Source organism: Chiloscyllium punctatum, chromosome 49, assembly GCF_047496795.1.
Source record: "Chiloscyllium punctatum isolate Juve2018m chromosome 49, sChiPun1.3, whole genome shotgun sequence".
Classification (NCBI taxonomy): domain Eukaryota; kingdom Metazoa; phylum Chordata; class Chondrichthyes; order Orectolobiformes; family Hemiscylliidae; genus Chiloscyllium; species Chiloscyllium punctatum.
The window spans coordinates 19,558,413-19,575,623 of record NC_092787.1 but is presented as its reverse complement, the minus strand read 5'-3'; the positions used below and the strand labels follow the sequence as shown (position 1 = coordinate 19,575,623).

At 38.8% G+C, this 17,211-nt stretch overlaps 1 protein-coding gene across 5 annotated transcripts in view; it reads left to right on the top strand.

The window, feature by feature from the left end:
- fubp3 (far upstream element (FUSE) binding protein 3) overlaps nucleotides 1-17,211 on the top strand; it is a 108,077-nt gene that overhangs the window by 36,434 nt on the left and 54,432 nt on the right. For 4 of the 5 annotated variants that reach the window (XM_072565735.1, XM_072565733.1, XM_072565734.1 and 1 more), the window contains exons 3-6: nucleotides 5,920-5,953; nucleotides 8,455-8,504; nucleotides 12,477-12,548; nucleotides 12,804-12,861. In XM_072565735.1, coding sequence (XP_072421836.1) covers nucleotides 5,920-5,953; nucleotides 8,455-8,504; nucleotides 12,477-12,548; nucleotides 12,804-12,861 — 214 coding nt within the window. The remainder of the gene's footprint in view (nucleotides 1-5,919; nucleotides 5,954-8,454; nucleotides 8,505-12,476; nucleotides 12,549-12,803; nucleotides 12,862-17,211) is intronic. The other variant, XM_072565732.1, reaches the window with a different exon arrangement.

Sequence of the window (17,211 nt, the reverse complement as noted above, 5' to 3'; positions counted from 1 at the left end):
TCAAGATCTCTTTGTAATCTTCGATAACCTTCTTCCCTGTCCATGATTCCACCAATTTTGATGTCATCTGCCACCTTACTAATCATACCTCATGTATTCTCCTCCTAAATTATTCACGTAAACAACAAACAAAAGTGAACCTAGTATCAATCGCTGTGGAACATTGTTGATTACAGGCCTCCTCTCCAAAAAAAACAACCCTCCACCATCACCCTCTGTCTCCATACATAAAGCCAATTATATATTCAATTTGGAAGCTTACTCTGAATCCCATGTGATCTAACTTTACTAATTAGTCTACCATGCGGAACCTTGTCAAAGCCTTTACTAAAGTCCAAGTAAACAACATGTACCGCTTTACCCTCATCAGTCTTTTTGGTTACTTCATTAAAAAAACTCAATCAAGTTTGTGAGAGCTGATTTTACTCGCACAAAACCATGCTGACTATCCCTACTCAATCCTTTGCTCCCCAAATACATCAAAATCCTATCTTTCAGAATCGCCTCCTGCAACTTACCCGAAACCAATGTCAGACATTTAGGTCTATAGTTTCCAGACTTTTCCTTACAGCCTATCTTAAACAATGGGACGACATTGGCCACCCTCCAGTCTTCCACAGTACTTCCCCCTGTTCACAGATGATACAAATATTTCTGTTTGGGGCCCTGCAATTTCTCCCTAATTTCCCACAATGTCCTGAGATACATTTGATCAGGTTCTGGAGATTTATCTACCTTTTATATTTAAGACCTCCAGCACTAGTCCTGTAATGTGAACTGTTTTCAAACCATCAATATTTATTTCCCTGAGTTAACCAGCTTCTATTTCTTTCTCAGCAGTAAATATTGACAAAATATTCACTTAATATTTCTCCTATCTCCTGAGGTTCAACACAAAGACAACCTTGTTGATCTTTTAAGGTGTCCTGCATTAGGCATAGACCTAATGCCTCTCTTGCTCTTAATGTACAACCTTTTTGGATTATCTTTAATCTTAACTGCCAAAGCTATCTCATCTTCCCTCTTCGCCTTTCTGATTTCCTTCTTAAGAATGCCTCTACACTATAATCTTCAAGAGATTTGTTTGATCACAGTTGTCTGTATCTAACTTTTTTATTCTTGACTAGAACCTCAATACCTTTATTCATCCATTGTTCCCTGCTTTTACTTGCCTTACACTTCACTCTAACAAAAATATGATGCCTCTGAATTCCTCTTATCGCACTTTTAAAAGCCTCCACTGTCAGTTGTCCCTTTACCTGCAAACAGTCTATGCCAGTCAACTTTTGAAAGTTCTTGTCTTAAGCCTTAAAATTTGCCTTACTGCACTTAAGGACTTTTAACTTTTATGGAAGACTTATCATTTTCCATAAATATTTAAAAACTGATGGAATTATGATCACTAGGCTCAAAGTGTTCCCCCTACTCCTATTTCAGTCACTTGCCCTGCCTTATTTCCCAAGAGAAGGTCAAGTTTCGCTCCTTCTCTAGTAGGCATGCTTATATTGATAAAGAAAATTTTCTTGAACATACTTAACAAATTCTTCATCATCCAAACTTTTAACACAATGGCAACTTCAGTCAATGTTTGGAAAATTAAAATCCCCTGCAATTGCAACCCTGTTATTCCTACATATATCTGAGATCTCACTACATATTTGCTCCCTAATTTCCCTTTGACTATTGGGTGGCCTGTAGTACAATTTTATTAAGGTGATCATCTCTTTCTTTCTTCTAATTTCAACCCATATATTTTCACTAAATGATCCCTCAAATATCTTCTCTAATTAAAATAGTAATGTTTTAATCAAAAATGCCGCTCAGCCCCCACTTTCCCTCCCTTTCTATCCTTCCTATAACATCGAAAACCTGGAACATTGAACAGTCCTGTCCTTCTCTCAACCAAATTTCTGAAATAGCTATGATGTCCCAGTCCCATTTTCCCAAACGTGTCCTGAGTTCATCATCCTCACCTGTAAGACTGCTTGCATTGAAATAAGCACAATTTGATTATTCAGAGTTACTTCGTTCTCTGACTTGCTTTGATCTATCTTTTCGAATTGCTGTTTTCTGATTCAGAAGCATTGTTATCTGTCTTTCTATTTTTACTGTCACTTAGGAAGCCGCTTCTCCCAAAGGGTTACAGACTGCTGAAATAAAATGAGCAAATCTCCCCACCAGGCTAATGGTCCCTTTCCAGTTCATGGGAAACCATTCTTTTTGAACAGGCTCTTCTGTCCCAGAAGAGATCCCAGTGATCCAAGGAACTGAATCCCTGTGCATATTACGCTATCTCTTGCGCCATTTGTTTATCTCTCCTATATTTCTGTTTTGTGCATTTCGGTCTGCTGTGAATTTGATCTTTCCATGTATACTTGACTCCCACTTACCAGTGGTAGGTACTACAGCAACAGGGAGGTAAAGGTTTAGTTTTATTGCAACCTTAACTTGAATATATTGTTATTGCCCGAACATTGTGGTTAAATTGATTGTACTGTCATTTCATGGCTTTTACTTCCATTATCATCTTAAAAAAAATGTTGAGTCCACCATTTTTGTTCTGCACTTCACAGTTCTTGATCTGAGTGCAAAGAGGCAATCAGTTTGAAGTAATTTATAAAACTGTTGGGGACTTGTCTGCGTAATTTTCTGTTGGTGGAAGTATGCATCTCCTTGAATGAAAAGATCTGCATGAAGCAAAAATTGTCTTTGTATGATGCCTTATTTCAAAATGTTTTAACTACCAGTTGCTCCTTCATTTTTAAATGAAGGACAAGTGGTGAAAGTTTTGATCTGATAACTGATGAGGGAAACCTCATCACAAGTGCATCAGAAGACAAACTGGTCTCTGGAAATAACGTTTAGTAACAAACGTTCTAAGTAAATGCTGAAGCTCTTGTCAATTTGAAACTGATTTTCTTAGAACTAAAATAATGAAGATATAGTTCAAAGAAAGTAATGGTGATTAGTGGCAATAGAGAATTTGAAACCATGTTAATACTTGAAGTTGAACCTTGGCTTATGTATTGTCAGACTTTTTATAAGCAGCTAAGTACAAGGAGGCCAAAGTCACATCTACCTGTTAAGACTGACCACAAAACATTGGTGCTTTCACTGGCCAGTTTACTGTGAGGATACTGCAATTTGTGTTTTATATACAATAAGGACACTTAGAGTATTTTCTCATTGCTTAATTGTAATATGTAGTTTTTAAAAACATTGCTGCTCAGTTTATGCGTTATTTTATTCGAGCATTTTTGTCTTTCCTCCTTCCTTACCAGCAAACTGTTTATGTCTTCATTTTATAGTTAAAAGTTATAGACCCTGCTTTTTATAAGTCATCTGTTCAATCCATCTTAGCCTGTGGAATTGAAATATAATTCTGTATTTGCATGACTCCTTTCCCAGTGTATCATTTCTGGGCTTTCTTTAGAAGTTTAATGGAGCTGCTTTAACTCTTTATCCTATTAAAGATTAATTCCACTGTAAAATTGCTAGCAGTTTTCTGTGGTAGTTTTAAATATCCTTTTAATCATTTGAGTACGGTTTTGTGTTTTTGCTTGTAGTTTTTACTGTCAGTCAAATTTGATTCAACTCTGCAGGAAGAAATTGCCTGTCTCTTGGGTTTAGTTTAGAATTAAGGGCCATGTCTTTGTTCCAATATCTTCCTTAGGCTCGGAGGTTCATTTTTATTCTGATTATTTCTGTCAATGCATTGAATGGTTTTCTATGCCAGTACTTTCTAAATACAAGTTGTTAGATAGGCTGACTTTTTAAAACACACTGCACTGTACTGTCAGGCTTTATCCTAATTTTTGTTTCCTAATCTTAAAATAGATATATAAATATATTTTCTCAACTTTCAGCCTCAGCTTTTTATTTTTTAAAAGTTTGTATATGAAAAAGCACTTGTAAATGCATCTTCCACTGCAAACAGTTGGGGAGGCCTTTTTGCATTTATAGTTGGGTGACTGTTGCTGGCTGAGCCTTCTGTTTTTTGGGACTGCTTTGCACACGGTGAATTGAAAATGGCTGTAAAATCTCTCTTTTAAAGTAGTTGCAGATCACAGTTCAGTTCTGATGCTTCCGGAGTTCTGTCTTTGCTGGTTTTCAAAGTTGTATCTCCTGATATTGTCCATCTGCTTTGTAAATTGCTTCTCTGCTTATCTGCCACTGGACATTGGAAAAGCAGCAGCACGGATAGAGAAATGTTTTGAGTCAATTTGGGTGTCATCTTAATAATGTCTAGCTGTACTGAAAACTTGCGTGTCTAGGTGGGGGTTTGGATGGGAAAGTTTTTGCTTGGCTGGCACTAAGCTGTTTATTATAAATACAGGTGTGTAACTGTTTCTCAGAGCTGCAGTCTTCCCTTCAAAGTACAGTAAGAATTAATTTTTTCTGTTGAATGACTTCTGAAAGTTTAGTTGCATGTGCAGTGATTTTACTGCTTGATATTCTGTTGCCTTAGTGCTTCAAACATGTCATTCATGGTGGAATTAGTTTAGTCCAGTCTTGCAGGGTTTATCTAGCAGCTGTTCAAAGCATTGTCTGGCTGACTTCATTAACTTTTGTAAAGGAGTGTTACACAAAGGTGACAGAACCGTACCCTGAGTTGTATGTAACAAAGGAAAAGGCTGTTGCCTAAATACTGGGTGATTGTCAAGGTAGTTTAGCCTCAGTATCTTGGTTACTTGGATGCTGAGAGCTTTGCTGGACAAACTTCCACTCATTTGTTTTATTTTTCAAAGTTATCTGACGTGTTGCCCAGGTAGATACTGCCTGCCAGGACACTCAATTCACTTGACTTACACTCTGAAGGATTAAATTTATATTATCACTTTGGAATTAAAATAACCTGCAGTGAGTTGTTGATAAATAATGCTTTTATGTACATCCATACGAATACAAAAGTCCATTTTGCACCTTGACCCTCTTCTGTCATTCAGTGAGATCATGGCTTTCTGTGACCTAACTTTATGTAGTTTGCCCCACATGTCTCAATAACTTCAGGTTGCAAAAATCTACAAAAAAATTAACAATTGGTCCAGTGTTGGTTGCTGTTTGGCAGAAGAAAGTTCCAAACTTCTACATGCTTTGCATGAAAGTGTCTTCTAACTTCATTTGTTAATGATCAGACTCTATGCCCCTTAGCCTTAGATTCCCTAACCAGTGGAAGTATTTCTTTCTGTCTATCTGTGTTCTTCCTAATACCTTGAAAGCCGATTAAACCACTTTTTAAATTTCAGAAGTTAACTGTAGCTTGTGTAGTCTGTCCTGTTAGGGGAATTCTTAAGTTCCAGGTGTCATTCTAGTAAATCTGTGCTGTGCTCTGTCCAAAGCCAATACATCCTTCCTGTGATTGGCACTCAGACCTGCCCACAGTACTCAAAGTGCTGCAAAACCAGAGCTCAATATAACTGAAACAGAGCTTCCACTCTTTTGTATTCTAATCCTTTAGATTTGAAAGCCTCCATGACATTAGCCTTTCTGACTGTTTTCTGTACCTGTTCATGTTATTTTTTAAATGACGTGGACCCCCAGTCTCTTTGGACCTCTACTTTTCACCATTCAAAAGTATCCTGTATTGTCATATTCCGGTCCAAAGTGGAGAACCTCTCTGTCAACATTCCATTTGCTGTGACTTTGCCCACTCATTTTCTTTATAAAGTTATATTTTCGTCTGTACCATTTTTATTGTAACGGTATTTGCAGTTGAATTGTGTGCAGGTTGTAACTTCAAGTAATGCTTGCAGTATCGATCCAGGTATTTTAATTGCAGATCTCATTTCAATAAGGTCAGATCTGGAATGTACTTCTGGAGGCTCCTGTGTGTTAACAGCAGAATAAGAGTGTATGGGAGAAATCTGCACAAGGGGTATTTGTGCTTCCAGACTTTAATTCTCCTTTCCCTTTTCTCAGTAGTGAACCAGCTTGGGGGAATGGTGCATCAAAGGTAAGGAACAGATTGTTGTAATTATTATGTATCTGTGCTCGTGTTTTATATAATTGTAAGCTCCCCAGAGCAATTGATGCCAAATGCTACAAGTAAAAATAGCCTTTTAACTTTTTTTTTCTTGTATCCCTTCCTTTTGTCACAGCGTTTTATTAGAAAGTGAGGGACTGTAGAATTGCCAATACTATGACAATGTAATTAACATGGGTTGGCAATCTGCAGACAAATGTAGGTCTGAGGTATGGCACAGCACCAGCTCTACTCAAGGTTTCAGTTGTCTGATGTGGTTTATTACACAGTTTCTCTATTAGTTATGTTACATGTGTGGGTGCGGCAGTCACCTCTCAATTGTAGAACTATAGAATGGTTGCTCAGGATGAAAAATACATCCACGAACAGTACTAAATCATTCAGCCTCTGGAGCCTGTTCCACCATTCAATGATATATTGGTTGAATGTGGTCTAACTCCGTATACCTGCCTTTGGACCGTATCCCTTAATATCATTGCTTAACAAAAGAAAATCTCAAATTTAAAATTAACAACTGATCCAGCATCCACTGCTGTTTGTGGAAGGGTGTTCCAAATATCTGTTGCCTTTTTGTGTAGCCCAGGTTCAAGTTCCACCTGCTGCAGAGGTCTGTAATAACATCGCTGAGCAGATCAATTAGAAAAGTAGATAGAAGCGCTTCCTAAGCCCCTCATGAATGGTCTGATCCTAATTCTCAGACAATGCTCCATAGCTCTAGAATCCCCAAGCAATGAAAATTGTTTGTTTCTGCCTACCCTGCATTTCTCTGTCAATAGTTTTGAAGACTTGATCAGATCAACTTTTAACCTTCTAAATTCTGGAGAAAACAGGACTAATTTACATACTCTTTCCTCACAAACTTTGTTCCTAAGTCCTGATATCATTCTTGTAAACCTACGTTGTACTCCCCCTAAGGCCAACATATATTCCCTAATGTATGGTGCCCAGTCTAACCAGTGTTTTGTACAACTGCATCTAACTCCTGCATCCTTGAACTCAGTCCTCTAAATATAAGGACCCGACTTCAATTAGATTTCTTTTTATCTTCTACACCTGTTTGCTCCATTTTAAAGATCTATGCACCTGAACCCCCAAGTCTCTTTGAACATCTGTATTTAACTTCATATCATCTAGAAAGTATCCTGATTCGTCCTTTTTACGGTCCAAAATGGATAATGTCACACTTGCATGCATTGAACTCCATCTGCCACAGTTTTGTCCATTAACTTAGGATAAAATTACAAAGGGACATTGATTAACTATCTCCTACGCTGTCTACAATGTGGCCTAACTTTGTGTCATCAGCAAATTTGGATGTATGACTTTCATTGCCATTATCCAAGTCATTAATGAATAATGTGAATAATCAAGGCCCTAACAGCGATCCTTGTGGGATTCTACTGGTCATAACATGCCAATTTGCAGACTTGCCAATTATCCCTACTTTCTGCCACCTACCCTTCAACCAATCTCCCAGCCATGTCAGTAATTTACCCTCAATTCTGTGGGCTTCTTTTATGTGGGACTTTATCAAATGCCTTCTTAAAGTCCATATAGCCGACATCCATTCACAATTCTCTGTTCACTACCTTAGTCACCTCTTCGAAAAATTCAGTGAGGTTTGTCAGGCATGACCTACCTGTTATGAATCCATACTGGCTGTCTCATTAACTGAAAATTTTCAGTGTGTTTAGTTTCCCCATCCTTGCTTAAAAATTCCCTCAGATTCCTTCTTCAGATGTTCGGCTAACTTGTCTGCAATTCTGATTTTTCACCTTTCTTTTGAAACAATATTTATTTCCAGCGGGGCAACTCCTGTATCTAGGGACTCTGAGAGATTATAGTTAGGGCATCTGCAATGTGCTTCCCTTCTACTTCAGATGGAAACTGTCAGGTTCCAGGGATTTGTCACTCTTTAATTTTGTTAATTTTTTCATTGCCAATGTTTATTTAGTTCACTTTTGTTCAGTTCCTGTTTCTGATCCACTATTAATTTCCTCGGGACTTCCGACGAGCCATATTCCTTTTCTACTGTAAATACTGAGACAAAGTAATTATTCAAAACGTATGCTATTTTTCCCATAGTTAATTCCCCATAGTCACCTGATTTCAGTCCTTCCCCCATCCTTCCATCCGGTAACCATAAATACTAAAGGGCAAAAAATGACTAGTTTGAGACCTGCCAGTTATTTTCGTAAAATCACTGTCCCTTTTCATTGTTGTTAAGACACGGAAATAGGAGGAGAAAGTGAGGGTTGGAGATCAGAGCTGAAAATGTGTTGCTGGAAAAGCGCTTTTCCAGCAACACATTTTCAGCTAAGACATGGAAATAGCCAGTTATTGTGTAATTTTGACACAATTATGGAGCAGTGTATCTAGTTTCTTAGGTAATATGGGTTTGCAATGTGCATGTAAACCTGGATTTTCCAAACAGTTAGTTAAATCTGCACTTTTTAATATTCTATTTTCAGGACTATAATGTCTGAAGAGTACAAAGTGCCTGATAAAATGGTTGGATTTAGTAAGTATGAAAATTTTGGAGATAAATAATTTAGGTGCAATAAACTATGTTGAAACATCCGTACAAAATATTTTGGTGAAATATTTTAATTGATCTTAGAATGTTATATTGATGTTTTCACATTTTGATATTTAGAATCTCTGGATCTGTTTGTTGCAACAGAGATAGTTTTAAACTTATACTTTCAGAATCAAAATGAGAATTTATTAAAGTGCTGCAAAACATATTTGTGAGCAAAGATAGAACTCATGGATTAAAATGGGCAATCGCACCACCCATACAAAACAGGCTAGGTGTTAGGCAGTGAGTAATGTTGAACCTTTGTATTTTGGCTTGGATGGAGGTTTCTCTCAGAATTCCCCAAGAATCAGTATTCGAAGTTTGGTTTTTCTGATATATATTAATGCCCTAAACATTGATGTTCAGGACACAATTTCAAAATTGACAGGTGATATGAAACTTAGAACTAATTGTGGAACATGAGCAGAATAGTATCAAATTTTCAAAGGACTTAGTCAGGTTGGTGGAATGGGTGAGCAAGTGACTAGTGAAATTTTATGTAGACAAGTGCAAGGTAACTCATTTTGATAGGCAGACCATGGAGAGAAAGCATAAGATAAAGGGCACAGGAGCAGGGAAGGACCTCGGCAAAAATGTGAATGTTTTGTTGAAGTTGGCTGGACAGGTACAGTGAGCATTTAAGTGTGTATGACATTCTGGGCTTTAGCAGTAGGAACCCAGAATACAAGAGCAAGGTAGTTAAATGAACCCTGTAAAAGTCAGTGATTGGCCTCCACTGGAGTACTGCATCTAGTTCTGAGCACTATATTTCAGGAAGGATGTGAAGATGTTTGCGAGGTTGTAAAATAGATTCACAGCCTGGTTCTAGGATGATAAACTCCAGTTAGACAAAAAGATCGAGGAAGTTGGGCCTGAATACAAGTATTCAGAATTAAGGAGGATTTGGTCAGAAGGCAGAAAGAGAAAACTCTTTCCATGAGTGGAAGGGTCAAGAACCAGAGGGTGGACAACTAAAGTAATTGGCGAAAGAAGCAATGGTGGCTTTTTATACAGCGAGTGACCAGGACCTGGAATGCACTGTTTGTGAGTGGTGGAGGCAAGCTCAGTTGAGAATATCAAAATGGAATTTGATCATTATTTGTAAATGATAAAATTGCAGGGCCATGGGGAAAAGGTAGAGGATGGCCTTATGTGAATCGTTCCTTTAGAACACCAGCACAGACATGACATAAGCTGAATGGCCTCGTCCTCTGCTTAACCTCATGCTCTTTGATTTCTTCAGCTGGTCAGACCATGACTGGGCTGAAATATGCATAATCATGTACAAGTTTCTGTACAAACTGGGAGAAGTACAGAACTTCAATTTGGTGGTTATGAGCTTCATTTTAAAAAAAAGTAATTGGATAAGTTCTGAGTTCAATACAGCAGCTTTTGAATATTTGTGGGCATTAATCCATTGCTGACTCTGGTTGCCCTGTCTAAAGAAATTAAGGCAAAATGCTGGAAATCTGAAATTGAAAACAGATGTTCGAAATACTTCACAGGTCTGGTAGCATTTTTGGATAGAGAAAGTTAATATTTCAGGTCAATCATTGTTTAATGGAATAATCTGTCTTTGTGATGTTATAGGAGTAGACTATTCAGCCCCATGAGCCTGTGCTGCCATTCACTGAGATCATGACTGTCTGTTACTGTATTGCATATATACCTTCCTGTGGCCCATATCCCTTAACACCTTTGCTTAACAAAAAATTAGCGCTCAGATTTAAATTAGCAACTGACCCAACATCCACTACTGTTTGTGGAAGAGAGTTCTGAACATCTACCACCCATTGGTTGTTGAAATGCTTCTCAATAGCTCTCCTGAGCAGTCTGGCACTAATTTTTAGATAATGCCCCCTAGTTCTAGAATCTCCAACTAGTACAAGTAGTTTTATCTTTATCCAACCTGTCTTTTCTTGTTAATATCTTGAAGACTTTGATCAGATCACCCCTTTTACCTTCCAAATTCTAGAGAGAGCAAGCATGTAAGTTAGCTTGCTGAGCTTGAAGTTTATTTTCAGATGTTTTGTCACCATGACTAGGTAACATCAGTGAGAGTCTCTGGTGAAGCGCTGGTGGTATGTCCTACAGTTTGTTTATAGGTCTTGGTTTCTTAAGGTGGGTGATGTCATTTCCAGTTTTATTTTTAAGGGAAGGTAGATAGGGTCTAAATCGATGTGTTTATTGATGGAGTTCCATGCCTCTAAGAATTCTCGTGCATGTCTTTGTTTCGCCTGTCCTAGGATGTGTGTGATGTCCCAGTCAAAGTGGTGTCCTCCTTTGTCTGTATGTGATAGTGGGTCATGTCTTTTGAGAAAGCAGTTTGTGTAATTGTTCCTCATAACTTAGCTCCTGAAGTCCAGGTATAATTCTGGTAAAACTAAGTTGTACTCCCTCGACGGCCAATATATCCTTGGTACCCATGACGCCTGGAGGAAGAGCGCCTCATCTTCCGCCTCGGAACACTTCAACCCCAGGGCATCAATGTAGACTTCAACAGTTTCCTCATTTCCCCTTCCCCCACCTCACCCTAGTTCTAAACTTCCAGCTCAGTAACTGTCTCCATGACTTGCCCGGACTTGTCCTACCTGCCTATCTTCTTCTCCACCTATCCACTCCACCCTCTCCTCCTTGACCTATCACGTTCATCCCCTCCCCCACTCACCCATTGTACTCTATGCTACTTTCTGCCCACCCCCACCCTCCTCTAGCTTATCTCTCCACGCTTCAGGCTCACTGCCTTTATTCCTGATGAAGGGCTTTTGCCCGAAACGTCGATTTCGAAGCTACTTGGATGCTGCCTGAACTGCTGTGCTCTTCCAGCACCACTAATCCAGAATGCCCTCAGTACTCCCAAGTGGAGTGTGACCAGGATTTTGTATAACTGTGGCATAACTTCTGCAACCTTGTATTCCAGTCCTGTCGACATAAAGGCAAGCATTCCATTAGCTTTAATTATTTTCTACATCTGTTTATGGCATTTTAAAAATCTATGCATTTGAACCCCCATATCTTTTGAACACCACTGCAACTAACTTCATACCTTCTAGAAACTATCACGATTGATCCCTTGGTCCAGAATAGAAATGTACATCTGATAGCGGTCTATCTCACCTTTGGTTGACTTTTCACATGTAAAAGCCTGACAATAGATTACCTGCTAAGATTAAGGGGTAAAACTTTCAACTGCATTACAAAACCATTTGAATAAATCTACAAGATCATTCACTTTTCATAAATTTTACAGGAAGTGATTTGGTTTGACAGCATGCCTATTTAGCCTGCATAAACTATAGTACAACATTGAATGGAATCCATATGCACGTATCTAATTATAGTGCTTCACTTAACTCCATTGCTGTTACTGAAGATTTATGTTTGAGGATAAAAGGGTTGAAGACCAGGCAAAATTTGAATTTCACCTGTTTCCAAAGACCAATTAGATGTTGGTTTATTATTTTCCCCTGATTTCTGCCACTGTTTCCTCCTCTAGTCATGTGTGTGCCAACTAACACTTCCACATCACCTCATAGCAGGAAGTGATTACCCATGGAGCAGGACCTGTTTGTCACCCTCTCCTCTTGGTGGGCTGTTTTTTTTAGTGCCCTAGCCAGAAATTAGTGAAACTCTGAGCTTTACTACAGTGTTGTTTGAATAATGGTCCTTTCTAGAATGTCAGCTTACATCCTCCATATTACTGCGAGATGTTAGTTTAAATATTGTGTGCATGAAATGGAGATAACTTTGTAGATTCTCACAGATGAGTGATCCAATGAAAGCATAACCATGATCATCTTTAATCAAGTCACGTTCAAATCCAGTTAAAGTAGCTTGAACAAGACTGCTTTCACTTTAAGATAGTTAATATTCCTGTCCTTCTATTGACATTTTTACAATTGCTGTCTTCAGTAATTGGCAGGGGAGGAGAACAGATATCTCGAATACAGATGGAATCTGGCTGCAAAATTCAGATTGCACCTGGTAAGTACTTAACTATTGATTTTAGATTAGATTATCTTCAGTTTCTGCTTTTGAAAAATTTTACATTTTAAGACTTTTACAGATTTCTTCTAAAATGTATTTTTGTTTCAGTATTGTGATGTAGTCCTTTTACCATTATTGCCTTGCTGATGTAGGCTGGTGTGCAATGTTAGTCCTGTTTGGCAAGACAAATATGCCTTAACACCTTCAATAGTAATGCTTTGAGACTAACTTTCCTTTTTGCTCCCTTGTAAGATAGTGGAGGTCTCCCAGAACGGTCCTGCACGTTGACAGGTTCACCAGAGAGCATAGAGTAAGTATTGTCTGTCTTCCATTATGAATGTATGTTTGACATACTGCAATATTGTACAATCTAGTGCACAATTGAATTTTCATGCATCCTGGTGTGTCTTTGTATCTAGTATCCCTCCCACGCATGTTCTTTCCCTAACTATCACCCTCTTCTCCCCTATCAATATCACTTTGATGTCAATATGAACCTATTACTATACCTTGATACCCTCAAACTTGCAACCTAGTAGATTGAGGGAAAAAGCTGTGTTACCTTGGCCTAAGAATAAGCAAGCCCTTAAATTGTATTCCTAAATTAATTTATTGGTTTTGATGTGATCCATGACCAAATTTACATGTTTGATTACTCAAAACCGTTGGAGTATTACTTCTGCAGTTACATTATTTTCATTCTGAGCATTTATTGTGCCCAGTATCAAAAGCGGAAGCTCAAATTTCATTTTAAACTAGAATTGCTAAACTTCTCTATTAGAATGATTGGTGTTGGTTTAGTGAGGTTTGAAATGGGCAAAATCAATTGGACAACTGTTGTATCTACTTACTCGCATGACTGTGCATAGCTCGCTTCATTTGAGTGATGATTAACCAAATATAAACAAAAGGGATAAAGTTGCCTGACAGTTGTATTACCAAGTCTTGCATGCTCTGCAGTTTGATTCCACAATCTGACCAATCATATGTTATGCCTCTAATGACCTCTGCACTAGGCTATCTTAAATATTGGAAACTTTGGCTCTGGTATGATTTGCATAATTGCTACTGCTGACTATGAAATAAGGTGAACAAGCCTTGAACAGTGATATGACTTGCTGTATATTTTACAGTTATCTTATTGGGTTTGTTGGAAGCCTTTTCTAGTTCTAAAACTCTAGTATTGACATGTCTTTTACCACACTAATATGACCATGATGCGATTTCTAGTACAAAAGCAATGGCATACTTCTCTATAACTTGCAATCTTTGTTCACAAAGTGGGTGTTGGGATCATAAGTGAGGTCATAAGCTGAAAATTTGGGGGTCACAAGCCACGAGGCAGCAATGGCCACTTTGGAACTCTGAGTTGTACACTGCAGTGTTACACTCACTTCAACAATTCCCTGCTCTCTCAGCCTCCAAACTTTTGTGCTTGGTTCTTAAGCCTCAAAATGTGGTCTGTGGTGATACTATGCCTTTAAGAGGTGTATTTTGACCTGGTTTTTTTTTCAACGAAGGAAGTTTGAGCAGTCTCTTTAAGCCAATAAAATAAACAGCTTGTGAGGGCTTGGGTGTTGTTTTAAAGTTGGAACAATAGAAGCAGCCTGAATGAGTGGGGTCAAGTTTCCACAGAACTAGGATTTTTAGTTTTAGATTCTCAGTAGCAGTTGCTGCTGGGGTCTTGAAACTGGATGTGCAAGCTTTTTCTCCTCTGTTACAGCTGAAAGGTGGGGTTCTCCTCCTGCCGCTAGAATTGCATGTGAGACAATCATATTTTATTGAATTTGCCTTTGCCAAGGGTGTTTTTATGGGATGTTACTGTATTGGAACAATTGCTTTTTAGTAGTTAAATAATCTATTATTTTGTTCAGTTTTCCAGTAGAATTTGTTATTCCAATTTCTTTCTTTTTGTTGTATTGTAACTATAGTGTATGAATAAAATGTGTTTTGCTTCGAGTAGTAGTTTGACCAATTGAATTTCATCTGGAACATCGCATCTTACATTTACATTTAAAAGAAAAAAAATGTTAGTGTCTAGGCTATTTTAATATACTTTGACGGGGTTTATATACTTTGGCCATAAAAGGCCGCAGTGGGAAGAAGTTTGGAAATCACTGTCTTAATGTTTCTAAGCACTATTCGCTGCTTTGCACTTGCCATCCTCTGAAGCATTTGAGTCATTGTGAAGCGATGCACAAGAATTGTGTTCTGCTCTCGTTCCTTCCCTTTCTTTTTGAAATATAATACTGCACCAGCCTCAGCTTGATAGAATTGAGGGATTTGAGCTGTAAATTTATGGGGTTTAGGTTTGCTCGCTGAACTGTAGGTTTGATATCCAGACGTTTCATTACCTGGCTAGGTAACATCATCAGTGGCGACCTCCAAGTGAAGCAAAGCTGTTGTCTCCTGCTTTCTATTTATATGTTTGTCCTGGATGGGGTTCCTGGGGTTTGTGGTGATGTCATTTCCTGTTCATTTTCTGAGGGGTTGATAGATGGTATCTAGATCTGTGTGTTTGTTTATGATGTTGTGATTGGAGTGCCAGGCCTCTAGGAATTCACTGGCATGTCTTTGCTTAGCCTGTCCCAGGATAGATGTGTTGTCCCAGTCAAAATGTGTTTTTTTATCCGTGTGTAGGGCTACGAGGGAGAGAGGGTTGTGTCTTTTTGTGGCTAGCTGGTGTTCGTGTATCCTGGTGGCTAACTTTCTTCCTGTTTGTGCTACATAGTCTTTGTGGCAGTCCTTGCATGGAATTTTGTACATGACGTTAGTTTTGTCCATGGGTTGTACTGGGTCTTTTACGTTTTTTAGTTTTTGTTTGAGTGTGTTGGTGGGTTTGTGTGCTACTAGGATTCCGAGGGGTCTTAGTAGTCTGGCTGTCATTTTTGAAACTTTTTTGATGTATGGTAAGGTGGTTAGGGTTTCTGGCTGTGTTTGGTCTGCTTGTTGTGGTTTGTTCTTGAGGAATCTGCGGACTGTATTTTTTTGAGTATCCGTTCTTCTTGAATATGTTGTATAGGTGGTTCTCCTCTGTTTTCCGAAGTTCGTCTGCACAGCAGTGTGAGGTGGCTCGTTGGAACAGCTTCGTTTGTGTGTGTCACAAACGTCACAAAAACATCATGAAGCTAGTGGACCTGTGCCTCACCACCCACTTCACCTTCAACAACATAATCTACAAACAAACCAACGGCACACCCATGGGATCTCCGCTATCAGGATTCATAGCAGAAGCGGTAATGCAAAGACTAGAACAAACAGCCCTACCAACCATCAAACCAACAATCTGGGTCCGCTACGTAGATAACACCTTTGTCATAACACAACGAAACAAGATAGAAGAGACATTTAACCTCATCAACAACACCCTCACAGGCATAAAGTTCACCAAGGAGGAAGAAACCGACAACAAACTCGCACTCCTGGACGTCACAGTCGAAAGAAAGGACAACTGAGAACTACAAACCTGTGTATACAGAAAACCGACAAAGACTGACCAAGTACTTGACTACACCAGCAATCATCCCAACACACACAAACGAAGCTGTATCAGAACACTATTCCAACGAGCCACCTCACACTGCTGTGCAGACGAACTTCGGAAAACAGAGGAGAACCACCTATACAACGTATTCAAGAAGAACGGATACTCAAAAAAAATACAGTCCGCAGATTCCTCAAGAACAAACCACAACAAGCAGACCAAACACAACCAGAAACCCTAACCACCTTACCATACATCAAAAAAGTTTCAGAAATGACAGCCAGACTACTAAGACCCCTCGGAATCCTAGTAGCACTCAAACAAAATCTAACAAACTTAAAAGACCCAATACAACCCATAGACAAAACCAACGTCATCTACAAAATTCCATGCAAGGACTGCCACAAACACTATGTAGAACAAACAGGAAGAAAGTTAGCCACCACGATACAAGAACACCAGCTAGCCACAAAAAGACAACCCTCTCTCCCTCGTAGCCCTACACACGGATGGAAAAAAACCCACCATTTCAACTGGGACAGCACATCTATCCTGGGACAAAGCCATGCCAGTGAATTCCTAGAGGTCTGGCACTCCAATCACAACATCATAAACAAACACAGATCTCGATACCATCTATCAACCCCTCGGAAAACGAACAGTAAATGACATCACCACAAACCCCAGGAACCCCATCCAGGACAAACATATAAATAGAAAGCAGGAGACAACAGCTTTGCTTCACTTGGAGGTCGCCACTGATGATGTTACCTGGCCAGGTGATGAAACGTCTGGATATTAAATCTACAGCTCAGCGAGCAAACCTACACCCTAAACCTCAACCTGAGCTACAAACCTTCACAAACCCTGTAAATTTATGTCCTGGGCTGCAATGCATTAGAGTGTTGATGTATTAAAACCTCAAACAAGGGATATGAAGCTCATAGAATGATTTTCCTGAAGTAGATTAATTTCTTTTCTGAAAGCTAAATAATAAACAAGCCTTTTAATATTTTGACCAAAGGAAATCCTAAGCCAGCTAACTGAACTAAATGGTCATAGCAAAACGTTACATCAGTCTAGTATGTGACATTCCTGTGAGGCATTTTGTTGAATGTAATCTAGTTAATTCAGTCATGTAAACTTTATTGAATTGCATAGTTGTGTACTTTTAAG